The following is a 28,000-nucleotide window of genomic DNA, read 5'->3' as shown; positions in this document are numbered from 1 at the left end:
CAATGAAAGTGTCGACCCAATGCGCGGCAGCAGTGAAGAAAGCCAATTCTATGCTTGGGATCATTAGAAAAGGTATTGAGAACAAAACTGCTAATATTATAATGCCGTTGTACAAATCGATGGTAAGGCCACACCTGGAGTATTGTGTCCAGTTCTGGTCGCTGCATTTCGAAATGGAAAAGGTGCAAAGAGAGCGACTAAGATTATTACTGGGCTGGGGCACCTTCCTTATGAGGAAAGGCTATGGTGTTTGGGCCTCTTCAGCCTAGAAAAGAGACATCTGAGGGGAGACATAATTGAGACATACAAAATTATACATGGGAAGGATGAAGTGGATAGAGATATGCTCTTTACACTCTCACATACCAGAACCAGGGGACATCCACTAAAATTGAATGTTGGGAGAGTTAGGACAGACAAAAGAAAATATTTCTTTACTCAACGTGTGGTTGGTCTGTGGAACTCCTTGCCACAGGATGTGGTGATGGCATCTGGCTTGGACGCCTTTAAAAGGGGATTGGACAAGTTTCTGGAGGAAGAATCCGTTACGGGTTACAAGCTATGATGTGTATGTGCAACCTTCTGATTTTAGAAATGGGCTATGTCAGATGCAAGGGGGGGCACCAGGATGCAGTTCTCTCGCCTTGTGTGCTCCCTGGGGCATTTGGTGGGGCCCGCTGTGAGATACAGGAAGCTGGACTAGATGGGCCTATGGCCAGATCCAGTGGGGCTGTTCTTATGACCAGCGTGCGGCTGGTCTGCGGAACTCCCTGCCACAGGAAGTGCTGACGCCGCCTGGCCGCCTTTCAGGGGCCGGACGGACCGTGGGAGGAAGAGTCCGTCGCACTGGCGAGCCGTGGCGCGTGTGCAGCTTCTGGCGGGGGAAGCTGGCGGGCGACCTCGGCCTGCCGGAGCAGGGCGTCTGACGGGTGCTGGCCTAGAGGGGCCTCGGCCCGGCGGGGCTCTTCTTCTGTGAACGACCCGCGACGCGTGTGCGAACATGCGCGCGTGCACACAAGCGACACGCGTCCTCAGCCCAGCTGGGAGGGGCGGGCAGAGGCGCGCGCGCAGCGGCCCCGGAAGCGGCGGTGTCGTCACTTCCGTGCCGTGCCCCCCGGCCAATGGGAGGCGGGCGGCTGCGCGGGCGGCAGCTGCGAAGGCGGGAGCGGCCATGGCGGCGGCTCGCTCGTCCCTTCCCGCAGCCGCGCCTCTGAACAACCTGCGGCAGCAGCTGGAGCTCCACTCGGCCCGCGGCGCCCTGGCGAGGCCGGCGCCGCCCAGGCCCAAGGCCGCCGCGTGAGTACCGTCCTCCGGGGCACTGGCGGGCCGGGCTGCCTCCAGTGGGGCTGAGTGGGCTGGAGACAGTCCTGGCCGGCTCCAGCACCGGCAGCCCCAGCCGAGGGAGCCGACGGCCCTCCGCAGGCCTCCCCCGCAGGAGGCGGCTGGGCAGGATCGCCCCGAAGCGCCTCCGCGCCTGAAGACGGCCAGAGGCGGTGCGGAGGGAGCGGGCCGGTTGAAGGGCGGGCGGCAGGGAGAGCCTGAGCCTCTTGTCTTGCAGGGGCTTCACGTTCAGGAAGAGGGCCTCTCCCGGCCGCCAGGGCGCAAGGCAGGACCTGGTCCTGCGGGAGCAGAGCGGCAACACCTCCAGGGAGAAGCAGCCCAAGCCCAGCGGACCGGAACTGGAGGGGGAGCCGAGCTGGCAGCGTCTGGGTGTCTCCGGCCGTCTGCTGCCCTCCGTGCAGGAGAGAGAGGTGGGCAGCAGGCCAGGCGCCCTCCGGCCACCCAGGGGCAGCCCCAGCAGCTCCTTTGCCGCTGTGGTCAACATCCACGACGACTGGGATGACATTGACGACTTCGAAGTAGCCAGGAGCCCGAAGACGTCCCCAGCGCTGCTCGTGCCGCTGCCAGGCGTCCGGTCTGTGAAAACCGGCACGGCTGCCAAAAAGCCAAATTCCTCCACTGACAAGCCACTCGGGGTACCTGCTGCTGGAAGAGCCGGTAGGTCGGAGAACGATGTCCGCGCTCTCCAGAACAACGTGTCCGTGGCTGACGAGGGACCAAATTCTGCTGATAACCACTCGGTCATCTGGCTCGATTCTCCAACCCCCCCTCCCAGTGAAAATCCAGCAGATGAAGATGTTCCTGTAGAGGGTTCCTGGAGCAAGAAAATAGAAGATTCTTTGAAGGGTGATCAGCTCTCTTTCTAGCTGTATCTACTAAGGCGACGCATGTTGGTATAGCTGGAGTAAACGCTGGGAGAACTGTAGCAAGACTTTGTGCTTGCTGCAACACAGAGTCTCCTTGCATATTAGGGATCCATGTGTTTACACAGCATGATTTTTCGTAAGCAAGAGCTTACTTCATCGGGTGTGTGAAGTGGATAGTGAAAAGGAGGGAGCTACTTGCTTACTCGCTCCCCAGCTGGTGACTGAGTGAGGTTCTCTTGTTCCCAGCACTTCTGCCTCACCTTCCTTCCCCCCAAGAGCTTGGGGCTGTGTGCATGGTTCCTCATCCCTTTCTGTCCTCATAACCACACAGTGAAGTAATTTAGATTGGGAGATGGTGATAACTGTTGGCTCATCTAGTGAGCTCCAAGGCTGAGTGAACCTGGGTATCTAGATCTCCCCTATCTCAGATCAACACCCTGCCCACTATACTGAATGGCAAAGTAAAAAATGAACAGATGTACTCTAAAAGCAGTTGCCGTATCTGAGTGAATCAATTCATGGACTCCAAGTTGAGTCATATGAAGTTTTCAAGCCAGTCTAGGTGTGCTGAGCCCTCATCGTTCGTAGTGGTTTTACCCATTTAGAGCCCAATCCTATCTTTCTCCCCACCCCCATCAATTTAGTGATGCCAAAACAGCTCTCATGGAATCCTGCTGCATGGGAGGGTGGGTGGCGCAATTGCAGAGGTCTCCTAGAATAAGCCTCCAAGGCCGGCCTGGCCTACTCGGAATTGTGCCAATGAAACTTGGCTCAAGTCTGCGTGGCCTGGGGGATTGGGTCCAGGAAGGGGCTTGGATTCAGTTGACGCTGCAACCGATGCACCTTGACCCAATCCGCCCCGTTACTTACCCTTTCCACCCTCCCCCTCCCTGTCTTGCCTCCTCTGCAATCACTGGTCTGCATGCATGCAGGTGAAGGCTCTGGCCTCCCTGCTGACACTCTGGCAGCGCACAATCCACGTGCTGCCAGGCCATAAGGTTCAACATAAGGTAAGGTAGTTAACACTAGTAGAACGCTAGTTTCACCTGCGAGGCAGCTCAATAGAATTGGGCTGTTCAGCTTGTAGAGTCAAGTCAAGATGTCAGAATTTAGCTCTAGTTCCTTTTACTGGAATTTACTTACTTGGGGTGGGCAGGAAGAGGAGGTAAGCAAGTCACACGTGTGTTTTAACTACTATGTGTAGTTCTCACGTATATGTAAAGAACTGATTTTTGTAACGAGTTTGCCCAAATAGAAATAGTTGAGAATTCGTTTGTTTGCTTCAGTTTTTTTGTTTTAAAATAATGTTGGTTAGTGAAATATTTTGTTCTGTGCTGCTCCTGTTAAAGCCGAGAATGATGCAGATCTCATTCCAAATGGATGTGAGGGACCAGATAAGTGGAATACTCCAGCTGCATGTACTGAGCCTGCTGAGGAGGAGGACTACGTGGACTTTGTAGCACCTTCCCCGGAGGAAGACATGCTGCTTTCTGCATCCTCTTTCAAAAACATGAGGTACGATGGCCTTCCTTAGCATTCTGAAGGATAATTCAGATGGGCTGGTGGACTCTTGGCCCTGGAGGCCATTAGCCTACCCCCTGAGCTGCTGTTCTGCATCTGGTGCCAGATGATGGATTTTGGGTTTCTAGTAAAAAAAAAAAAAAAATTAGTGGATCCCACAAGCCTGCAGTCAACCCAGCCATGCTCTATACTCTATCTGATGCCTCTAATGACTTTCCCTTTCCTGTCAATTCATAATTTTAGCGAGCCTGGTCCTGAGAAAACAGTGGCTACTGAAGCATTGCAAAACACTCTCCCCAATTCTGAAGTGACTCCTGATGGAACTAGGGAAGGTAAAAGAATTTCTTACTAAGTAATTTGAGTTGTCTTACTTTAAAAGGCACAGATTTCTTTTAATAAATTGCAGACTGTACAGTTGTTAGGTAATAATTACTGGTAGGTTATTTTTCAGAATCTGGCCTCAGTCACAACCAGTCAAAACTATAGTCAGACCCCCCCCCTTTTAACCCCCAACTTATCTGAGTGTCGTATAAAATTCAGTGATTTTTTTTTACTCAAAACCTGCCCTCGACTTATCTGTGAGATCGACTTATGGGTGGGTGTCTGCAGTAATTGGACAGGCAGGCCAGCCTTCAGAGGCTGCTAGAGTGTGACTGAAGTGGTGTTATAACCTGGCTTATGGTGTTACATTTCAGATGAGGAGTTCTTATATTTGGGACAGTCCCTTTGCAACGTGATGGAGGGCATTTGCAAACTGGTGGATTCTATGCCAGAATGGGAACTCAAGTCTTTGTCTTGTGGAAAGGAGCTCCTTCAGTACCGAGATCGCAGGTCTGCCTGAAGTTTGTATCTATCTCACACTGGGAACTTTTTAAGTAAGGCCTCTGCTTGTGGGAAGATTAGGTTCCAAGGGTCTGTTTCTGACCTGAAACCGACATTGCAGGCTGCTGTCCCAGTGCTATCATGCCCGCATGGAAGCACCAGCAAAAGAATGGACCACGTCTACACAAAAACGTACGCACACAGCAGTACATACATACCTCAGGTGTCCACAAGTGTGTGTAAATGAGGTATTTCTAGTCCTGAATAAAATTTGCATAAAGCTGAAGCAGGCTGTCACATCTACACAGAGCCATGTCTGGAAACTGGCAAGTTCTGCTTTTGGGCAGAACTTCTTCTCCAGTGTCTCCCCTTACCTTTTTTGCCCTCTTATCTTCCATAGCTGTGCCCAGGTTATCTGTCGATAGCATCATAAAGTGTCACCAAGTGGCATGGTGCTTGGTTTTGAACTGTGGGGTCCGAGGTGGGGGGAGGGGTGCTGGTTCTCTCCCCTTGGAAAACTCTACTCTTGATTTCATTCAGCATGCATCCAGGCCAGTGTTTTTGTCCTGCTCGCCCAAGACTAAAGCTTCATATGTGTGCCTGCTTTCATAGCCTGTGTGAGGGCTGAGGAAAAACATAAAGCTTGCTATTTCAGCACCCCTTAATTCATGAAGAGTGGCTCCATCTGTCTTAGGTGGGGGGGGGGGGTTTGAAAGTATCCTGGTTCTCCAACCTCAATTCCTGAGTGAGAAACAGAGAAAGAGAGCTGCCTCTTGTTGACCACTTTCCTCTCACTTATGATGCTGGTGAGGAAAGTTGGCACCCAGGTGGTCTTCCAGTTCCCACAACACTTTCAGGTCTTGCTGGAAGGCTGAGCTCATTCCCATTGTCCCAGTAATGGAGCTGTGGTTGACCTTGGCTGCTGCTGCAGCAGCACCAACTGAAGAGCTGTCCTGTGACTCCTTTCCTTTTGCTGTCTTCTGGGTAGCCCACTAAGCTGACCATGGATGTAGTAGGCCTCCTGACTGAGCCCAGGACACATGTATGTTGTTCTGCAATTGTGGACTCTGAGCTTCATTCTGTAACAAACATTTTTGCTAGGTAATTTGGGAGAATGGGTACACAGATGAGAGAGCACAGTCTTGCTATTTAGGAAATGAGAGAAGCGACAGCAACAGGCATTGAGAGCAGCTGAGCAATGGTCTGAGGAAGACAGCAAGAAGCTGTCCATACTAATGCCGTAAAAAGCTTAGAGCTCTTTTTAATGAGGTAAAGTCTTGAGTTAGGAGGGCAGCAATAATGCATTAATCATTTGTGTGTTTTTTTGTGTCCAGAAGAAAACTATTAAATTATTACACAAATGGAAGAGGAAAGGACCTGGGGGCTTCTTTGACCATAGATTGCAAACCTTGTCCTGGTTTGCATGATGGTTCTCTGAAAGGTGACGTTTCTTCTCTGCTAGAAAGTCAGTATACCAGGGGCTGTCATGGGGGAATGCTGAGTTTTGGAAAACCTTCCCCGAAATCAATTGCTACTATGGAACATCAGCGTAATCTTCACCCAGCCCCAAATGCTCAAGATAAACACTGTGTTGACCTGTCAGGTTTTTCAGAGAGTGCTGCTCTGGATTGTGACATCTTGGACAATGCAGGGGTGTCTGTTTCCAAAAGAGGCAGTGATGAAAGACTTTCACTCGAGAGTATGTCTCTCAGCTGCTCTTGGATTGAAGATCCGAAGGTGAAAGGGAGAGAGGAGGGCTCGAGGATGAATCTGACTGCTTTCTGCAGCCCAAATAAGGAGTCTCTTGTTAACACCAATGTGGGAGCAAAGAAGAGCTCAGTGCCAGGTGATGGGAACTTTGATATTGATGACATTGAGTTGGATGAGGTCCTCAGTGCTTCAGCAACTGAACAGTCATTGAAGGCTCAGTACCAGTGTGATGGGGAAGGCCGACCATTTATGGCAGGAAGCCTTGTTCTGGCCAAGGGAAATGGTCCTATTTCAAAACCCACTTTCCCTCAACCAAACCACTTTGTGCCCGCCAAGAGCTGCTCAGGTAAATTATGCTAATTCTTTAATTTCCAATAGAAAAGTGTGTCATGCCAAAGAACTCTTGCAAAAGATCTAATTAAGTAATTGGGCATATTGTTGAGTTCATTTTGTTACTATGGGAATTTCTTCTGGTACAGCATCACAATTGCTCTCTTTTTCTATCTTGGTCTCCTGCATTTAAGTTCTGAAGCACATTGAGAGATGTGGCCCAAACGGCTTCTCATATTGATTTCAAATGCACCTCTTGGAGTTGGCAGAAGTAACTTACTTGTGCATTAACTTAAGCAGTAAAGAAGTTCATATCTGCACTGTGTTCACACTGCTTCTTTGGGGGGAATTAATGCTCTCTCTGCAGTTCTGAAGCTTCTCCTTTGCTCACAATTGTTTGTTTGTATTCTGTCTGTGACAGGCATTTTAGAAATATTGGCTGGATTTTGTCCAAAGTTAAATGCTTTCATCTCATTGATTCACTGAGGGCCGAAGCCTATCCAACTTTCCAGTACTGATGCAGTTCCAAGGTAAGGGAACAAATGTTTCCTTACATTGAGGAGGCTATTGTGACTGCCCCTTATTGCAGAATGCAGCACACGCTCCCTAGACATGGCTGCATCAGCGCTGGCAAGGATTGGGCCTGAGAAAGTCAAGCCATTTCTGCCCAACGTTACATATCCACAACAGGAACCAAATGTGTACACCTGTGGGCCAGGCAAAAATGGGTTAAGTATGTGCCCACATAGTTGGATATAAGATTTTTCAAGAGGCTATGTTAGGAAATCCAGAATTACTTCTACCCCAAGTTAGTATTGTCAGTATAATTAAGAATTGAACTACCCATTCTGTCACTCCTGTGTATTTAAAGAGGCTTATGTGAAACAAAGCAATATATGAAGCACATTTGTATGCCTAAAGTGTCAGAAAAGCTCCAAATCATGTTTTCTGTTCATGCTTTACTTCTAGCCCCCTTGGTAAAAAGTGTGCCTTCCAGCAGTCCAGCCCTGGAACGCTTCCGAGGCTTAACATTTCGCCATTCTAATGAGATGATGAAAATATTTCACAAAAAATTTGGACTGCATCACTTTCGGATAAACCAACTTGAGGCCATCAATGCTGCTCTGCTGAACGAGGACTGCTTTATCTTGATGCCCACAGGTGTGTGTCCAGGAGAGTGCCAATGCGGAGGGAGTCTGTGCCGTGAGGGCTACTCTGCTCCCAGGTGGGGGTTTTAAAGGCTGGCAGGGAAAGTGAGGGGGAGGGCACATGGGGCTTGCGTCTCCTAGGAGACAGCGTCCTGCAATTTCTGCTGTACAGCATTTGTGTAGCACCAAGGTATGTGAGGTGCTGTGTAGGATGGCACTGTCTTGCCGCAAGAGCCTGCAGTGTGCATTTGGACTACAAAGACTGTGATGGGGCACCAAGTTCAGGCTTGATACTTGGGGAGAGTGAAGGCCCAAGTGGCTTCGTGCAGTAGCCCTGGAAACTGCTGGTTCTTCTCTTCTGTGAACCTTTTCCTGTGTAAATGACTCAGAGATGCATGGATGTTTGGAACTTTGGTTTCGAAAGGATTTCTGTTTTTTGAAATTGATGTGATCTAAAGTTGCGTTGAAGAACAGGAATGCAAAAACTCCCATATTCTTGAGTAACGTTTAAACCACAAAATCTTGCTTTATGACCTGCATTTACAAATTCCTGCTCTTGGGAGTCAAGTGAGTGGGGCAGGACAGTGTGTGTGTGTGTGTGTGTGTGTGTGTGCGCTTTAAAGAAAGCTAAATTTGAAATCAGACTGTATAGGATAGTGGTTCTCAAACATTTTAGAGACCCTAGACCAGGGGTGTCAAACATAAGGCCTGCAGGCCGAATGTGACCCCAGAAGCTATTTATCTGGCCCCCATTATAATTGAGCTCTCCCAGCTTGGTATTTGGGCTCTCTTGAAAATATGAACAAGATTTGCACATTTTCTTCTGTCATTTGCAGATAATGAATTTCTCTGTGAGAACAAATTGCTTATTTCTAGCCATCACCCCCTCCCCAAGTAGCAGCTGGTCTAATCCTTGATAGACACAACCTAATCTGCCCTTCAGTTTTGCAAACAACCAAAAATTGAACCCACACTTTGAAAACCATTGGTTTAAGAAAGTTTGGTCTTTGCTAAGCTTTGCTGGGTCACCCGCATTGTTTCTGCTCACACCTCAGGTAAATTTTCTAGATGAGCATTGATTTTTCTACCTAATGCTTCCTACAGGAGGAGGCAAGAGCTTATGCTACCAGCTGCCAGCCTGCGTCTCCGTGGGAGTCACCATTGTAATCTCTCCGTTGAGGTCGCTGATCGTTGATCAAGTTCAGAAGCTGACGTCCATGGATGTGGGTTCAGGTCCATAGTGTACTGTTCTTTTATTCTTTGCCTGTGTGTGTTGTGTATAATATCTAACTTTTTGCTTTGGTATTTGATTTTGATTTAGTTTCTACTACCTACAGAAACATTTATTTATTTATTTATTTAATGAATTTATACCATGTCTTTCTCCAGCAAAGAGCACTCAAGGCGACTTACAAGGTTAAAAACATAAAACAATAATAAAAGATTAAAAACAATAAAACAAGATAAAGCACCCTGGGTGGTGGATTGCATAAGATTAAACAAATTAAAATTACATTCAATTAGAATTAAAAACCCTGTCCATCATGTTATCCATCAGAAGCCCTCCTGAACAAAACGGTTTGATGGCCTCCAAGGAGGGAACAGTTCTTAACTCCAAGGGGAGTTGTATTTGGCTCTGTCTGCTGTTGAAACTCAAGTGAATCCAAGGTCCTTTGACATAAGAATCTAGTAAAAAACCAGGAGTTTAGCCTTGGGAACTTTTGTTGCTGTTGATTGAAAGATAGTGTGTAAATATTTGACACTTAATCCTGTTTCCATCAGTAGAGGGAGCAGTGCGCCAGTGACCATCTCTCAGCTATGGGTCCCGCTGACCAGAATTGCTCAGTCCTTCAGTGGAAGGATTAGGAACACAGTCCTATGGATGGGGGGGCAGGCACATTCAATCCCGTGAATTCATAAGCATTATGTAGTGTTTGCTTTCTCTCTTTGACCTTAAGCTCACTGCTGTTGTTCAGGGTGACAGACAAATGGCCAACAATAGTATTGTATTTAAACGTGACCAAGTTGTATTTAAGGAGTGAGTTGTGTGAGTTTAGCCCTTGCTAACTAGGCAAAGAGACACCTTTTGCAGTGATGTCCACTTACATTTAGCAAAGAGGGAGTGACTATCCATCCTCACCCCATCATCTTTTCCCATGGCTGTTGCTGTTGTGTCTTCTGCATATTTTTAAATTTTATGCCCTTTTGGCAGAGGGATCTTTTATTTAGCTGTGTAAACTACCTTGAAAAGCGGATGACACAAAACTTTCCTGGGTGGTGAAGTCTGGAATGCGAAAAACTCCAAAAGGGTCTCTCCAAATAGGGGGAATGGGTGGCAAAATGGCAGATGTGCTTCAATGTAAGCAGGTGTAATTGATGTGCATTGGGGCTAGAAATAAAAATTTCCACTGATGGCTTCAGGAGAGAGGTTTTGTGGTGCTGGTAGACAGCTTGATGAAAGTGTTAACCCAGTGCATGGTGGCAGTGAGGAAGACCAATTCCATGCTTGAGTTCATTTAAAAAAGGGATTGAGAATACAACAGCCAATATTATAATACCATTTACAAATCGATGGTGTGGCCACACCTGGAGTATTGTATCCAGTTCTGGTCGCCACATCTCAAAAAGTGCATAGTGGGACGAGAAAAGGTGCAAAGGAGAGCAACCAAAATGATTATGAGGGGAGATCAAAAAGTTCTTAACCTCACCATGAGCTGATTGTGCTGGGGATCTGAAATTTGGTCCACTGACCCTTCCTTCTCCACATATCCATCTCCTAGGGCCACACACTTCTCATACCTTTGGAACAGTCCTTTAATACCATCATCATAGAAGTCTGCAGATTTGAAGGCAACCAGCTCTCCACAGCAGTAATGGCCTCCTTATCATTGTGGAAACTTCTTCCTCATAAATGTTTCTTCATATTTGGAAACGGGAAGAAGTCTGAAGGTGCCAGAGCTGGAGAATATGAGGGATGGGGCAGGGGCACAATTATACACAAAAGTGACTGTTTCTTCAGCTTGGAGTGTAGGTGGATTGTTGGCTAGCAGCAGCACACTTTTGGACAGCAAAGCACATCTTTTTCCTTGATATCCCATAACTTTTGTAGCAAGTTCCTTTAACGTGCCGTTACTGTTGACCCTTTTTGTAAGTAATCTGTCAATATTGCACCTTTGTCCCAAAGCACAGACATCATGACCATGCTGGTTGACGGTTGAACCTTAGCTTTTTGGGGGTGGGTGAGGAGACATGTTTCCATGTTTTGCTCATTTCTTTGGATTCGGGGTCATGCAGGTTTACTCAGCATTCATCCATAGTCACTAATCAGTTTTAAAAGTCCCCCTCATTCTTGTGATACAGGTCCAAAGTGCACATTCCTTGGGTTGCTGTTTTTGGAAAGGTGTCAGTAACCTGGGAACCTGTCGTGCCGCCACCTTGCTCATATGAAAGATGTCATGCAATATATTCAGACTAACGTTCACCTCCCTAGCTAAGAAATTAACAGTCACACGTCTGTCTTGAAGCACTAGCTGCTCAACCTTTGCCACCACACTTGGTTCTGTAGCTATCGATGAACGGCCTTCTCTTGGGTCAAGACTGGTGACCACATTTGAATTCCCGTTTCCATCATTTAACAGTCTCATGTGGTGGACATTCCTCACCATACACAGCTGACATCTCTTCATGGATTCTTTGTGCAGATTTCCATTGAAGATAGAGGAACCCTATCGTAACTTGATACTCAGTTTTGTCCAGCATGACATTTTCTACTCTTGTGGTTCTGTGTCCAGTTTGACAAGACCTGTGATGCCGAAAACTGGCATGCATATTATGAAGTTTCCCACCTATAATTGTGTTAAAATTGCAGATTCCTAGCACATCTGCATCATGGTGAGGATAAGAACCTTTTGGTCTTCCCTCATATTGGACTGGGGCACCTCCCCTATGAGGAAAAGCTACAGAATTTGAGAATCTTCAGTCTAAAAGAAGGTGCCTGACGGGGGACATGATTGAGATATATAAAATTATACCAGGGCTGGATGCAGGCATCTTGTGGTCTTGTGCATCTGGAGGCCACTGAAATACAGGAAGCTGGACTAGATGGGCCTTTGGCCTGATCTAGCAGGGCACTTCTTATGTTGCAGGTGGCATATAAAGATGCTTAACAATTATAATTTGCTGTGAAATGCAAGTAGCTATTTCTCTGGGTCCTAGATTCCAGCAACCTCCCTAACCGGTGATAAGAGTGATGCTGAAGCATCCAGGATCTACATGCAGCTGTCAAAGAGAGATCCCATCATAAAACTCCTCTACGTTACTCCGGAAAAGGTTTGTGTGGGGCCTGAAAGCCCACCTGCATAAAGAGGCAGGTGTAATTTGGCCCTTTTGGAGAGTTCAAAGTGTTTCACCTGCATTATCTTGCTGTTGTCCCTCCAACAGCCCTGTAAAGGGAGCAGGTATTTTCCCTCTGTTGTGTCTGGGGGAGGAAATGTGCCTAAGGCCCAGCCTTGTGCGGTTCATGGCAGAGGTGAGAATTGAAGGGACTTCCTGGTATGCAGCTTAGTTTCTTACTGCTGTGCTGCACCAGCCCTGGATGTGGCCAGTGGATGGCAGGAGTATTGCTAAGAGTCTTGGGTTTGGATGGTGGAGAGCCAGGCTCCCCTCTCTTCTCAGGCTTTGGTTTTCTGGGTGGCTTGAGCAGGTGGTGGTTATCCTACCTAGCCTGCCTGGTGGCACGGTTGGAAAGAGAAAAGAAGTAGAAAATGCTTTACATGCCAAGAGATGTTTCTTCAGTCAAGATGCTGACGTGTTATTAGAAACCATGGTCCTCTGAAGTGCATGGCTCTCTTTGGCATGGGTCTTCCGCAGGTCTGTTCAAGTGGGCGCCTGATGTCAGCTCTGGAGAATCTGTACGAGCGACAGCTGCTGGCCCGCTTTGTGGTTGACGAGGCCCACTGTGTCAGTCAGGTGAGTATCTTTCTGAGAATCTCCACAGGTTGCTGATCCAGGTGGGACCTGCAAGTCCACACTTGAATGGACATCTTCCTATTTTCCGTCTTGCCTAGTGGGGACACGACTTTCGACAGGACTACAAGCGGCTGAGTCTGCTTCGCAAGAAATTTCACTCCGTTCCTTTGATGGCTCTCACTGCTACCGCCAACCCAAGGGTGCAGAAGGACATCCTAAATCAACTGGAGATGCTTAAACCGCAAGTGTAAGTTTGGTCTGGAGGATGCAGAGGAGGAAATCCATGGGGAATAAAATGTCCGCTGAACAGTACATATAAATACAAGTCAGTTGTTGTCGTCAGTGACCAGAATGTGTGCGTATCCTGGTGGGTTTAGACTAGTGATTTTCAACCAGTGTGCCACAGCACTTTGGTGTGCCATTAATGGTCTGCATGTGTGCCATGGGAGTTTGGGGTAGGGTCATCTGTTAGTAGGGCCATTCGGGGATGTGAGTTTCCCATCAGCAGCATGGTGTGCCTTGTCAGTTGTAAAAAAACTGATGGTGTGCCTTGACAATTTTAGCGCCTTGTCAGATGAAAGGTTGAAAATTGCTGATTTAGACATTCCAGTGTTCAGGTCCAAGTGCGGAGCGAGCCGAGTCTTCAGCCAAGGACCAGAGGTCTGCTTTTGTTGCTTGTGTGTTGATTGCTACCTGCATCAACTGTTTTCATCTATTTATAAACGACGACTTTGTTGCCCGCTGCTAATGTTTTGCTCAGTCTGAGAAGCGAGGTGGTTGCTATGAATGCCTAATCACTTTGTTCCTGAATCTCTTCATGGGGTCTGTGCGCATGCACACGTAGACCCTTCTCAGATGGCATGTTCAATCAAACGACTCCTGCTGATTGATCTGTTCTAGGTTTAGTATGAGCTTCAACCGGCACAACTTGAAGTATGATGTTTTGCCCAAGAAGCCGAAAAGTGTCGCTCTGGACTGTCTGCAGTGGATCAGGAAATACCACCCCCGTGAGCTAAATCTCCCCTTTCTTCTTCTAGTTGGGTGTGTTCCTTTTCTTGTGAATGAGAGTGGAGAGGAATTCAGAGGAAATGTGTAACTCCTTTAGAAAGTGTAACTCAGTGAGAGATGCAAAAATGCCTGATAGGAATGCAGGAAGGTACTGTGCACTGAGTGGGACCCCAGGTCTTTCTCATTTCCTGTAGACAGACCAGCAGCAGTGGGTCTCCAGGGTGTGTTTTTTTTTGGGGGGGGGGTTCCCCAGCTCTAACTGGAGAAGCCACCAGAGATTGAGCAAGGATGGCTCTGCCACCGTGTTGTGGCCCCTCCCTGCTGTGGCTATGGGCCCTGAGGGCTTGTCTGCTAAAACACATAACACGGATGTTGCATGGGAAGAGAGAACCAGTGTGGGGTGGGGGTTGGACTGTCCAGTTAGGGGTGGGGGAAACAGCTGCCCATGGAGCCCATGAGTTGCCCACGGGGCAGTTACTGCCTGTCAGCCCAGCTGCCTTGCCAGGGTCCTTGCACAGATAAGCAGTCTCATCCTGTGGGCCGGTAGTGTGCATCTGCTGATAATTCTGAGACATCTGCACTGGCTGTCAGCTTGTTTCTGGGCCCTGCTCAAGGCACTGGTTTTTTTCTTTCAGAAGCCCTAAATGGCTTTGGTCTTCAGTATCTCAGGGAATGTCTCCCTCCATTGGAGCCACTCCTCTTAGTGCTTGAATTCCTTGATGAAGCCCTGCTCCAGATCTCATTTTGGGGAGAGGCTTTGTTTTATGTGCTGATGCTGCATTGATTGTTTTACAAACATGTTTAGAGGCTTTTAAAATATTTTTAAACCTCCATCTAGCCCGTCCTCCAAAGAGCTCAGAAGGGCGCACAAGAATGAACCTGGTGTGCCCTTCTGAGCTCTTTGGAGGAAAGGCCAGATAGATATTTAATATGGTTGGAGGGGGCCTTCCAGGCCCTCCAGTTCCCTGCTTTTAAGGTAGGAAATTTGAAGCATGAACATTCCCAGCAGATGGCTGTTCCGCCTCTGGCTTAGGACCTCCAGCGTGGGAGAGCCCAGCACCCCTTGAGGGTATTTGGTCGCATTGTCACTGCTGTGTGCCGAAACCCATCCTCCCAAAGTATGTTCGTCTTCTCTGTTAGATTAAGGCTGCAATCCTGTATACACTTAGGAAGAAGTAAGTTCCATGGGACTTATTTCAGAGTAGGTAGGTAGAGGATCACACTGTACATTTTGTTTGTGTCTAATGCTGAATTGTTGAGAGCAGCACTGGGGACCTCTTCTGCACCCAAAAGGTGGGATAAGAATATGAAAAGACGTTAAGGAGAAGGGCTTGCGGTGCTGCTGTTGATCGCAGAGAAGGACCAGCATTCTGGCCCTCATGCTTTGCCTGTGTTTTCAGATGACTCTGGAATAATTTATTGCCTCTCGCGTTTTGAGTGTGATTCGGTTGCCAGCATTTTGCAGAAGGCGGGTCTTTCTGCCCTGGCGTATCACGCTGGTCTCCCTGATGGCACCAGAGACCTTGTACAGCAAAAGTGGATTAATCAGGATGGATGTCAGGTAACGAAATTTGTAGCTATGTCCGCTTTCCCTCTCTGGTTACTTGAGGATTTGTGTGTCTCTTTAAAAATTTTTTACATCTTGTTGAGTATTTGTATTTGCCTGAAAAAGAGTTTTTTAAAACTTTTGTGGAGCAAAGGCAAGGTGTGCACATGCATGCTATAGAGTGAGCATGCACACGTGGAAGTCAAGGAGCATAACCACCACTGATCAACACCAGAGCTTCTCAGATGTGTTAGCACCAGGGCCCACTTGTAAAAATGACTATTGAGACCCATTGAACAGAAACAGATCTAGGCTGCTAGAGACCTTAGTATGTGTGTGCAGACATTTGTTAGACTCTCCCTGGAAATGGAGTTCAAGGTCTGTTCCCCCATGGACAGCTCCCCCAACATTCCAGGGTACCCAGAAGGCTGATGTGGAGTGCAAGATGTGCAGTTAGGGAATTCTAAGCCAAACAGGCTGAAACTGGATTCACACACGATCTATGGCATGCCAATTATTAGAGAAACATCAGATAATGTGACAGTTTAATTTGGCAGGGGGGTATGAAGATGACCTCATATCACAGGTTAGCATTCTAGCTCACCATTTTCTTCTGCAAACTGGGCAAGGCTGCTTGCAAAGTTTGGTGTTGTGTTTTTTTTGCAACCCACCAAAAATCAAGTCCAGACCCACAATTTGGGAAACGCTGATCTAAACGTTTATGACTCATTGTGTGCAGTAATTGACCAGGGAAAACATGACTTCTGTGGAATTTAATGAAAAAGACTCAGACTAGAATATAATTTGTTCACTGAGCAACGAATGTAGTTTTTAGCCGAAAACCAGTCCTGAAGAATGGCTGACAAGGTAGAGTTGCCTGCAGAATCTGTGGGGGGCATTTTAACATCTTGATTGCGCACGACTCTTGTTCTGCTCCAGATTATATGTGCGACTGTTGCTTTTGGCATGGGAATTGATAAGCCGGACGTGCGCTTCGTCATCCACGCCTCCCTCCCAAAGTCGGTTGAAGGCTACTACCAAGAGTCTGGCCGTGCTGGGCGTGATGGAGAAATGTCCCACTGCCTGCTCTTCTACAGCTACAGCGATGTCACCAGACTGAGAAGGCTCATTCTGAGTAAGTGTACGCATGACCTTTTGGAGCCAGGGATCAAAGGCCCACATAAGCGTGGGCTTGGATATGTTAGCGTGAGAGATAGCACCTTGCTGATACTAATCTGTAATTGACTTTTGCACAAGTGCAGCTAATAGGTAGCTTTGACCACAAGTGACAGTGACTGACCTTCCTCTTATGTTAGAATCTGTGTTCTGGCATGCCCCCAAGGCAGAGGCTCAGCATTGTATGCCGGAAGAGTCTTAACTGTAAATTCCCCTTGGAATTTCTTCCATTTTAAGGAATTTGCCTTGATGATGATCTGCTTTTATGTGTTGGGGGGTCTCCCCTGCGTTTCCTATAGGAGAAAGATAACAATTGAACCTGCAACCTTAATTTCAACCTTTGACTTGCTTGTGTCTTCTCACATTTGCAAATGATTGACAAGAAGGTGACCCAGTTCAGTTTCTGCAGCCAATATAGCTTGTTTGTGCTGAGAATGAGCAGGCAGGAACCTCCAGCTTGTTGCATCAAATATGGAGAATTGTACTTTGGAGAAGGGCTGTGGCAAAGTACCTGCTATGCATGCAGAAGGCCTTGGGCTCAATTTCTGGTGGCCTTTCTGGGTAAGGTAGACAGAAACACTGACCTGAAATCCCGAAGAGCTGCTGTGTTGACAGCACTGAGCCAGGCAAGCCAGTGGTCCGATTCTGGGTGAAGGAGCCTCCTGTGTGCAAACAGCAATTGATTGACAAAGCCAGGATATCACACCCTGACCTGATTGGTACTTGGCTGTAATGGGAAACTGCAGTTGCTTACAAATCACAGAAGGGAACCTTTCAGTCTTCTCCTTGCATTCTAAGGAGAGGAGAGAAGTGGGGGAAGCCTATGAGCCCCAGGCTCATGGCAGCAAGTCATGGCTCATTGCCACACTGCAACATTGAAACTCCACCCTTCAGTCTGCTCAGTAACAAGTAAAGAGAAATTGTACTCCTTACAGTGGAGAAAGACGGGAACAGCTACACACGGCAGACGCACTTCAACAACCTCTACAGCATGGTCCACTACTGCGAGAATGTGGTGGAGTGCCGCAGGATACAGCTGCTGGCCTATTTTGGGGAAACGGGCTTTGATTCCAAGTTTTGTAAGGAGCACCCTGATGTGAGCTGCGACAACTGCGGCAAAAAGCAGGTAAGGAGGCTCTGCCTTTGTGTTCTCCTGAAACATTTCACTCTGGGCTTGCTCTCTGAGACTGGGCTTCCTGACACCTGTTGGGCAGGGCTGACTGTAGGCTGAACCTGTTGACAAGTACCCCTTGCCAAAGACGTTCTCCAAATCTCTCTGGCGTGTTGCTTGATGTTCCCAGGAGTTCCATCAGACTGCTTTATCTGTAAATGTGTAATTTAAAATAACAAGTAAAATGGGCAGTTTTTCTTCTACATGCGACTATATTTTCTGCCTGTTGTCCTTCAAAAAAAGAAAAAGATTTTATTTTTTTTTAAATTTGCAGCAATAAGTACTTCTGTAAATCAAAATGATCTTGGTTTTGGAACAGTATCCTAACTGGGAGACTATTGTCAATAAGCAAACACAGTGAAACAAGTGAACTTTTTCCATATCAAAACTTTTTGTTAGGATTTTAAACCAAGGGATGTGACGGAAGAAGTGAAAAGTATTGTGAGATTTGTTCAGGAGCACTGTGGTGAAAAAGGTGCCGGAGGTGCAAAGAGACTCATGGGGAGATACACCCTGAACATGATGGTCGACATTTTCTTGGGTAAGTTGTCCTGTGTTCTGTCAACACCAAGTACTAAATGCAAAGCACTTAGTGTCTTCCTTTGAAGAAGTCCAGCTGAGATGCTCACTTGTGCAGTACAATCCTGAGTATGTTGCTTAGAAGTACTGCTCGGCTCAGTGGGGCTTAGTCCCAGATAAGTGCAAACGAGATTACAGCCTTTGCCTCCTGCTCAGTCTTTGGAGAATGTGGAGAGCTGCCTGCCTGGTACATGGCTTCAATTCATGATGTCTGCACTCATGCATTGGAGGACCTGTGCTTTGGCTTTCTAGAGAATTATACTCAAGATGGCATACAGTTAACATCAAACAATAAAATCCAAGAAGATGCCATATAGTAGAAAAATCAAACATTCAGCCTGCAGCGGAACAAAACAACCAATTAGTAAAGGTGCCTGCTGAAACAAAGCCGTTCTCAGGACCTCCTGAAAGCAGGCTGTGAAAGGGCCAGGTGCATCTCTCTTGGGAGTCTGTTCCATAATAGGGGCTCTCTGGGTTGTGGCATCCAATCTTGTCTTTACCTGTCATGCATCCGTTTGCAGGCAGAGGCGTGGGGGCATGGCCAAGACAGGCAGAAGGTCCTTGGGTATACAGAAGATGTCTCCAGCAGGTTCCATATGGGAGGAGATGTCCCCAGGCTCTCTTAGTGCTTGGAAGGTCATAGTGCTAGTCCAGATCAGTCTGTCCTGTTGTGATTTAGAAGGGCCCCTGGTGTGTTGCAAGCCTGTGGTACTTCACAGAAGCACAGAAAAGGGTGCAGTGGTTCATGGGAGCCCTTGCTTGATTGTGACCATGCAGCCCTTATTGATTTCCAAGTAAGATGCATTAAGCTCACAGGCCATGTGCTTTGCTTGCAGGCTCAGCCTGGAGGGTTGGAGTTTGCTTTATTTGGCGGGGGACTAGGAGGGTAGAAGGAGCTTCTTTGGAGTTCTTGCTTGGTGGCATCATACCTCTTACTGTGCTGCTGCTGTGGGCTTATGCCCTGCATGTGTCTTTCTTGCTTTGTCAACCATTTGTTGATGCTGTTGTGTGTTCAAACAGGTACAAAAAGTGCCAAGATTCAGTCTGGCATATATGGCAAAGGAGCAGCCTACTCACGCCATAATGCTGAGCGCCTCTTCAGGAAGCTGGTTTTAGACAAGATTCTGGACGAAGAGCTGTACATCACAGCCAACGACCAGGCGGTCGCCTACGTCCAGACAGGGGAAAGAGCATGTGCTGTGCTAAGCAGCACTCTGCAGGTGTGTAGCAGTGACAGGTGTGCCCTTGAATCCTGCCTGCCTAAGGGGCCCACTCTCTTCTCTCATATGCAATTGGAGCCCCAGAATCTGAGCAAGCAGAGCAATAAGCCTGAAATTAGGACAGTGGGGTGTGTGCAGAGGGGGGAAGACAAGGGCAGGGACTCCTTCCTACCCTGTCATCGCCTCCAGTTCTAGTGGAAGCAGCTGCCTTCAGGCAACTTCTCACTTCTGGTTATGCTTTGTTCAAATGTCCTTTGGCTTCCTTCAGGTGGAGTTCCACATGACAGAAAGTGCTAGTAGCATCCGCAGGCAAAGGGCTTCAGTGACCAACGTGTCTCAGCGGGAAGAGATGGTCACGAAATGTCTCTCTGAACTCACAGATGTCTGCAAAGAGCTTGGGAAAGTGTTTGGTGTCCACTACTTCAATATTTTCAACACTGCCACTCTTAAAAGGATAGCAGGTAATGTTGATCGTCGGGAAGAAACTCACTAAATCACGTAGGAGAAGAGCTGCCTTGTGCTTTTGCAGCAGAAAGCGGGGGTGGAGGGCTCAGTGTCTTGTGGCATCGTAAAGGCTAATAAATCCTGGTGAAGAGGGGGAAATGATCAGTGGTGGCCCTAAGGCCATGATGTCTTTGGGACATCACAGGACATTGCACATTCCTGTGCAAAGTCCAGATGTATACAAGATCAACGCAGTGACAACTCACAACAGCAGGTCTTCTCAAGGGCAGCCTGTTGCGAAAAGGCCAGTCAGTTCTTTGGAGTGTATACAAATTGGACTTGGCGTAGATGTGTCACTGACCCGCTGTAACTCTTGCATTTCATAGTCTTCAGATCCCATAGTTATTTTCTCTTTTTGTGGGTATTAAAATATGCATGTGCTGCTTGAGAAGAACATGCACAAAACCTAGTGCACCAGTACTCCAGCCAACACAGCTCTCAGGCCACAGAAAGATGTGGTGTTTTTCTGTCAAGCGCAGGTACCACTGGCTTCTGCTAGTCCTTGGCCTGGGGGTTTCAGTCCCGTTGACTGGTCTAGGGTTCTGTGCTTTTGAGAAATTCCTCTGGAGCAGAGCCGGACTTGCTGGGAGCAGAGCTGATCTTCCAGCGGTGGCTAAGTCAGGCAGGCAGCAGGATACTAAACATGCAGCAGGATACTAAACATGCTTGTGGCTTTGCCTCTGAGAGACCTCTTTCTCTTGCAAGGAGTAAAGCTCCTTCCTGGGTGCTCTTCTCCCAGTGACTGCTGGGTGACACATTAGTCCCTGTCCTGGGAATTTCAGAAAGAACAAAGCTCTTGATTGGAGGTTCGAGAGGTTCTGCTGTGTGTCTTGTGCATGTGACTGTTCTATGTGTCTACAAGTCTGGCCACGGCAACAAGTGCAATTAGCTGCATTCTTGGCTCTGCTTCTTTTTGAGACTTCCAAACATCTCCTTTTGTCTTCAGAGACGCTGTCGTCCGATCCAGAGGTTTTGCTTCAGATCGACGGTGTCACAGAGGACAAACTAGAGAAGTATGGAGCAGAAATCAGTGCAGTCATGCAGAAGTACTCTGACTGGACACTGCCAGGTATTGTCTCTGTATTAATTTGTTTAAAGCACTGGTTCCCAACCTATGGTCTGTGGACCCCAGGTGGTTCGCAAGACTTTGAGAAGTGGTATGCTAGGTCTGGGGGGGAGGGAATAGCTTTTGATCACTTCCAGTGTCTCGCCGAGTGAATGCTCCCCCATAGACTAGCAGAGAGGGTGAAGAACGGACTGCCTGAAGCCAGCACTGAAGTATCGGCTGCAGCTATGAGTGATCCATTCTCTGCCCTCTCTGGTAGTTCATGGGGGAGTGATTGCTTGGGAGCCCCACAGACCACAAGAGAGGGTGGAGAACAACCTGCCTGCAGCTGCACCTGGCAATGAAAGCAGCAGTGACAAACTTTCTCTAAAAATAATACATCTAATAAATCTTCAATAAATCTTCTCTAACTATTACAAAATTTAAATGTACAGGTCCAGCCTTGTTATACACGGATTTTTTTATACAGGGATTTGACTCAACACGAATGGCCACTGCAAATGAGAAGGAATGTGCTGATCCCTGGAGAAGGGGAAAAATACATCCCTTTAAAATCAGTTTTAAAAACTGTCCTTTAACAACAGCCTTGTTGATGAGAGAGGGGGGGCAGCTGGCTGAGAATCTGTCAGTCCTTCTCTCTCCAGTGGACCCCTCCCTTCCCCCTGAGCACATGAAAGAAAGGTGATAGCTTTGCATTGGAGAAGGGAGGGACTGAGCAAAGCTCTTGGAGGACGACTGATTGATGGATTGTCTTCTTAATGACTCTTATCTTAGAGTTAAAAGGTCAGCAAGGCTGTTCCCAGGAGCAAAGAAACTTTGTTTTTAAATTGATTTGCTATAGTTCATTTTTTGCTATCCACTTGAGTGCTTGGAAGGGAACCCAAGCGAATAATAAGGCTCAACCTGTATTTTTTGTGTGCAGGGGGTTGGGGTTGCATGTGTTCCATCGACCACATTCCAATTTTTGCCTCAGTGGTCCGTGGGCTCCTAAAGGTTGGGAACCACTGGTTTAAAGCTTTTTTTTTTGGGGGGGGGGGGGGTATGCAAAAGGCTGGCTCAGAGGAGGGAGGTGTCTCTATTGAGCTTTCTCTTTCCTTCTGCTAATATTGACAGCCAGGGTTTTTGTTGTGACACTCAAGTGAGACCCACCTGCAATGTCACTTTCTCAACAACCTGTTACTGAACCTGCGGGCAGGTATTTTGTGTGAAATGGCTTCTCTGTACTTGTAGCTGTGGGAGCTTTTGAAGCCTTGGGTCCCCAGGAAGAGGACACGCGCTCTCCCAGCCTCCTCCACAGCTCCATTCCTGGTCACCTCCTTGCCAGCCAGCAAGGCCATTTGCTACCTGGCATTGTTGCCTCACCAACGGGCTAGACCAGGGGTGCCCAAACCCCGGCCCTGGGGCCATTTGAGGCCCACAAGGACTCTCAATGCAGCCCACTGGGAGCCTCCAGTGAGTTCTGGCCCTCTGGAGACTTGCTGGAGCCTGCGGTGGCCCAACACAACTGCTCTTAGCATGACGGCCAACTGTTCACAGTCTTGTGTGAGCTGTGGGACAAGGGCTCCCTCCACTACTTGCTGTTTCACGTCTGTGATGCAGCAGTGGCAGCAAAGGAAAGGCTGGCCTTGCTTTGTGCAAGGCCTTTTATAGGCCATGAGCTATTGCAAGACCTTCATTCATTCATATAAGTTCCATCTCTAATGTATTCATTTATGTAAATTTATTCAAACTTAAAATGTAAGTTAACTTTTTTCCTGGCCCCCAACACAGTGTCAGAGAGATGATGTGGCCCTCCTGCTAAAATGTTTGGTCACCCGTGGGCTAGACTAAGCACTGCGGTTGGCACACCTATGCACATCATCTGAGAGGCTGGTGGGCAGGTGCTCTGGTGCTGTATACCTCCCTGGTGACCTGTCACTTGTTGGGTGCAACTGCTGATCTTTAGACCCCCCCCCCCCCCCAGGATAGAATCTACTGCCAGAACAGCCTTTGGGGAAGCTAGCTAACACTCCTGCCCCCATCACTGGCATCCCCATCACTGGCATGGCAGAAGTGACGCAAAATCCCACAAGGGGGGGCCGTGCAGTTTGGGTGTTCAGGACAGTGCAGATGTGTAACCCCCTCCTGGGCCAGAAATGCTCGGAAAGAAGAGCTGCAGGGTTGAGCTGGGCATGGGGCTGCTGGACGGGCACTAAGGAGTCTCTCCCCACAGTGGACCCTGCCCTGGACTCTGCTGCTGGAAGAAATGCCTGCCCGGAGGAGGAGGAAGAGGAGGGCTCAGGAACAACCTCAGCCTATTTCCCTAAGAGAGCCGGCAAGGGAAGGAAGAGGAGGAAGCCCCCCCTCTTCAGGGACTCCAAGAAGAAGAGAGCAGGTTCTGCAGGACAGCTGGCTCAGGCGAAGAGGTGTGTGTTTGATCTCTGACAAAGCTCCTGCTGCTGGTTTGCTTGCTGCCGATAGGAATTCAGCCCTACCACAGTACTAATTAAGCACAATGCAATCACTTTATTGCGAAGAGCTGGGGGGAGTGAGTGCAAGCAGGTGCTGACACAAAGAGGGCATGGAATCACTTTCTGTTTAAAGCATCTCCTAAAACCATAACTGACAGAGCTCAGATATGGGACTAGGGGCCCCTACTCTGCAGCCTTTCAGAGCAAGTAGCACACTGCCTTATCTACTGATCATGTAGCACAAGCATGCAGTTTTGGCTGCCTTTGGCGTCTTTCCTTTGCTCCTCATGTTCTGTTGCCAATCAAGTCATTTCTCCCTTCACAATACAGTAGGAATCTGACCCTTCTCTGCCCCCTGACCACACACGCATACACTGGTAATCTGTCATTCCTCCTTCCTGGTCCTCTAGTGACTCAGCTTGGCACCCTTGTCTCCATTCAGCATTGGGCTTCTAGTCAGTTGCTGTGCTGATCACATTGCACCCCTCTACATTGGCTTTTTGTCTGCTTTGTGTGCCAAGTCCTCTGCGGCCTCACTCTCCCATCCCAAGACACTCCTGCCTATGGGATTTGCTCTTCAAACTCCACCACACCTTGTCTCTGAAGATCTCCTGCTTCCTTGCTGCCCCTGGTGCTTCAAACGGTCTCCTGCAATGCTGTGGGATGCTCCCCACCCACAGCCTGCAAAAGTCCCCCTTTCTGTGTTCTCCTTAGCAGCAGGACATAGTCTTTATGTACTGGCTGGAGATTCAGCGTGTGGAACAGATGCAGGCACAGCTGCTTCCTTGGCTGCCCCCCACTCCATCTGCTTGTTGAGTTCCCTGGGAGTGTTGTGTGCAGTGTAAGTGCTTTAGGAGCCTCCCTTTGCGCTCTGTGTCAAGTGCTGCCTGCCTTTATGGGGCACTGGTGAAGTAGTGGGCAGGGGCTGGAGTGCTGAGTAGACAAATAAAAATAAGGGGCTGCTGGAGAAAAGAAAGGAGGAAAATGCTAGTCACATGCCAGTCAACCAGGAGCTGAGTGCTGCCCTGGGGAGCTCTTGGAACACAAGTCTCTGTATTACCAATGTTCAAAAAGAACGTAAGAACAGCCCCACTGGATCACGCCATAGGCCCATCTAGTCCAGCTTCCTGTGTCTCACAGCAGCCCACCAAATGCCCCAGGGAGCACACCAGATAACAAGAGATCTCATCCTGGTGCCCTCCCTTGCATCTGACATAGCCCATTTCTAAAATCAGGAGGTTGCACATACACATCATGGCTTGTAACCCGTAATGGATTTTTCCTCCAGAAACTTGTCCAATCCACTTTTAAAGGCGTCCAGGCCAGACGCCATCACCACATCCTGTGGCAAGGAGTTCCACAGACCAACCACACGCTGAGTAAAGAAATATTTTCTTTTGTCTGTCCTCCCAACACTCAATTTTAGTGGATGTCCTCTGGTTTATGTGAGAGTGTGACTAAAATGCCAGCAGAGCAGGTGGTTTTTGTGGTTCAGAAATAGTAACTCTGTATGGGACCTTCACCTTGTCTGCTCTTCCTTCCTAGGGGTTACAAAATCTTCAAGAAGACAGGCGCCTCCTCTAGAAGCTCTGTATCTGGTGTGCCTTCTGGCAGGCCAGGAAGTGGTCCAAGACTGGGAATTATGGCACCCCCAAAACCCCAAAGCAGACAGCACCTGAGACCCTCTTACGCTCTCTCATCATGCCCCTTTACATCCTTGTCACTTGTGTGACCTTGTTGATCTTCCGCTCATGTTGTATATTTATCTACCATAAAACACTCATGCTTAAATAAATTTTTTTAAATAAGTAGGTGGTTGGAACCATATTGTGAGACACTTGGCTTCGTCTCCAGAAAAAAAACAACACACAAAATGGAGTCAGGTTACTGACTTTAAAATCTTGCTTTGACCATTGGTGAAAATGAACATTGGTTAGGGTGCATTTGTGGAGCAGGCCACAGCCATGCAGCTGTTGCATATCTGTTGCTTTTCTGAGCAGAAGTATTCAAGGCACCCTTATTGGCACGTACATCTGAGACAAGGAATACACCTTTCAAAGACGTGCAGCAAGTGTCAGTTCGGAATGATTGTGCTCACTTTGAATTTTTTGAAGAATGAAAGGAGTTGGCTGTTTCTGCTGCTGCAAAGTAATGGTTGCCTTTTCATTACCACTAGCATTAGTACCACTAGCTAGGGAAACACTGTGTTGCAAGGGTGGGGGATAGATGGTGTGGGCCTGTTCCCTCATTTGGACGCAATCAGGATATTAGTAAAGTTTTGTGAACAGCAAGATGGAAAGTGCAACAACGTTTGCTTTGTAGATTCTGGTGGTGCACTGTAGAGTCAGCTGGTCAGCAAAATGGGAGTGCTAATGTCCATCAACCCATTATGTAACTTCTTTTAAAGCAAGCACACTACATTGCTTTGTAAGCTGCCCAGCTCCAGCTACTGGCAGCCTCAGAGCCAGACCAGAATCCTGTGAATGAGCCAGTGGTGAAGTGTGTCTAGCAATTTAAGTGGCCAAGTTTAAATGGCCTGTTTCTGCAACCTTCCAGTAAGGCAGAAGATCTTGGAAGAAACCTCACACGCTAGCTTGTAAGAATGTGGAGCCAACCTAGTCCTGCCAGGGACTGAACCTGTTGGGACCATGTGCCTGCAATATGGCCTGCTCTCTCTTGTGCATTTTATATGCCTCAGTGGCCATTTTGTTAGCCTGTATAAAGCATTATTCAAAGCATTTTCTGTCATAATTAAATATTTATTTAAATTTAAAAATACTTTTATATGGCACCAATGATTTTATGCTAACTACAGGTTGAATATGTAGAAAAGGTACATTGTTTTCAAGGAAAAATGTAACATACAGCATTTGGCACATGAAAGGTTAACATCTATATTGTTATGAAATCCAAAATTCACATTTTCAGGTAATGTACCTTTTACTGCTTTAAAGATGCAGTGCATGAGCCCAGCTTAAGAGTCTTGTTTCCTCGGATAACAGCAACCTGTGAAAAATACCACACTTACACACGAGACCAAGAATGGGGCGGAACAGGAAAGCTACTTCCTAATGGCCTTCTGGAATCTCCTGAGGGTTCAAAGCGTAGCGTGAAAGGGGCACCCAGTCACCTCCAGGATGTTTTCCTGCTCAAACTGGAAGCATTGCCCTCTGGATTCCACCTAAGGTCTTAAAAACCAAACAGCTGTCTAAAGGCTTTGTAACCCTCAGGTTCTGTACATTGCCCTTTTTCTGAAAATGAAGGTGTTTATTCTACAAAATACTTAAATACGACTGGACAGGTGCATATGGCGTGATGAACACCACCAACAGTTAAAACCTGGAACACACGGCATCGTTGTCTGGGACAGAATATTAGAGTAAGACTTTTCACTCACTGCATAGAAGCATCATTGACTACAGACTTGAGGTAGGAACACTACACTAGAAGTTTAATTTTGTTGCTGTGTTGCATAAAACAGTATCTGTCGTTGTAAATCTCTCCCTGTTCTCTTCTGGTGGGCACTCCAGCACACCTCAAAGCGAAAGAGTATTGGAGTGAGAGCCAGTATTGCTCTCCGCCCTGGCGGTCGCCAGCTGGCAATTGCAGTGAATGGTCAGCCTGAAGGTGAGATGCTGTGAGTGCCTCTGCCATGTGGCCACCTGTCAGGGACTCTTTCTGATGAGCCAGACATGTGCCCGGTCTGAGTCCAGGGGTCTATTGCTAGTACTGTGGCTGTGCTCTGTTTGTCCCCCTTCCTCACCAAATGCTGAGTGAGTAGCTGTGGGCAGAACGGGCCTGGCCTGGGCGAGGAAGTCAGTGCTTGAGATCTCGCACTCTCCTGCACACAAGTTCTGGCAGTTCTTCGGTTCTGCACGACCTCTCCATGGGAACGAGTGTCTGCTGAAAGAGTCGCAGTGGGGTCAGACAAGATAATGAAACCAGCCTCTTGAAATATTTCTGATTAGATTCCCAGATGACTTGAAATCTCTCCCTGAGATGAAATAAAACACGTGCCAGTCTGATTTCATTCTCTTGTTCTGCTCCTACGGAAGAGTGCGCTTATTGCTCTCTTTACAAATGAGCTGCTGGTTGGCAGATCCTTGGATTACACTGTCCATGTCACAAGACAAAAAATCTTTCCAGATTCCACACAGGGAGCCCTGGGGCTGGGCAAATAATGTTCACTCATCTGTATTCCAGTGTCCCTTCCGCTTCCGCAACTTCTCTTCCCTGATCCTTCCAGGTGGCACAAGAGAACCCATTTTTTCCGTCCTCCAAAACCTACAAGTGCATTAGTTTGATCTTCAAGTAGCATTCTAAACACCATATTCATTCTCATTTGTTTACCCTTGTCACTCATATACCATAATCTAATCACCCAACTCAAAGTAAAAAAGGCTTGGTTCGCTCATTAACAAAATAGCATTTTGTTAAAATATAGGCTGAAACAAGTATTTTTTTTTTTTGTTCTGTAGTACAAAAACAAGTAAAACTTTCTGAGGCAAAATGTCTTCCAAAGGAGTTAGGTATGATCACGACTAGCTCTACAGCAAGACTGGGTCAGCTATAAT

General features: G+C 47.7%; 2 protein-coding genes across 2 annotated transcripts in view; one reads left to right on the top strand and one right to left on the bottom strand.

Moving 5' to 3' along the window:
* Positions 1-1,170: 1,170 nt before the first annotated feature.
* BLM (BLM RecQ like helicase) lies at positions 1,171-25,200 on the top strand. Its single transcript, XM_066635707.1, has 21 exons — positions 1,171-1,296; positions 1,559-2,187; positions 3,557-3,722; positions 3,972-4,060; positions 4,424-4,559; positions 5,885-6,606; positions 7,560-7,751; positions 8,843-8,961; positions 11,954-12,067; positions 12,608-12,706; positions 12,805-12,953; positions 13,607-13,713; positions 15,115-15,275; positions 16,200-16,395; positions 17,372-17,562; positions 18,007-18,148; positions 19,207-19,406; positions 19,675-19,867; positions 20,857-20,979; positions 23,189-23,381; positions 24,972-25,200. The coding sequence occupies exons 1-21, from the start codon at positions 1,172-1,174 to the stop codon at positions 25,156-25,158; spliced, it is 4,233 nt and encodes a 1,410-aa protein (XP_066491804.1). The 5' UTR covers position 1,171; the 3' UTR covers positions 25,159-25,200.
* Positions 25,201-26,219: 1,019 nt separating this feature from the next.
* The window catches only part of FRMD5 (FERM domain containing 5), an 85,732-nt gene continuing 83,951 nt past the window's right edge, over positions 26,220-28,000 (bottom strand). The window contains exon 15 of the mRNA XM_066635562.1: positions 26,220-26,432. Coding sequence (XP_066491659.1) covers positions 26,367-26,432 — 66 coding nt within the window. The 3' untranslated portion in view covers positions 26,220-26,366. The remainder of the gene's footprint in view (positions 26,433-28,000) is intronic.

The sequence above is a fragment of the Tiliqua scincoides genome, chromosome 8, assembly GCF_035046505.1.
Source record: "Tiliqua scincoides isolate rTilSci1 chromosome 8, rTilSci1.hap2, whole genome shotgun sequence".
Taxonomy (NCBI): Eukaryota; Metazoa; Chordata; class Lepidosauria; order Squamata; family Scincidae; genus Tiliqua; species Tiliqua scincoides.
The sequence above is the reverse complement of the archived record's forward strand: the minus strand, read 5'-3'. Positions and strand labels throughout refer to the sequence as shown.

Bases quoted from the DNA above. Each gene is read 5' to 3' on its own strand.
- BLM (XM_066635707.1), top strand. From the start codon at position 1,172: ATGGCGGCGGCTCGCTCGTCCCTTCCCGCAGCCGCGCCTCTGAACAAC. The intron at 1,297-1,558 runs GTGAGTACCGTC...CTTGTCTTGCAG, and splicing joins CCCAGGCCCAAGGCCGCCGC to GGGCTTCACGTTCAGGAAGA. The intron at 12,068-12,607 runs GTTTGTGTGGGG...GGTCTTCCGCAG, and splicing joins TCTACGTTACTCCGGAAAAG to GTCTGTTCAAGTGGGCGCCT.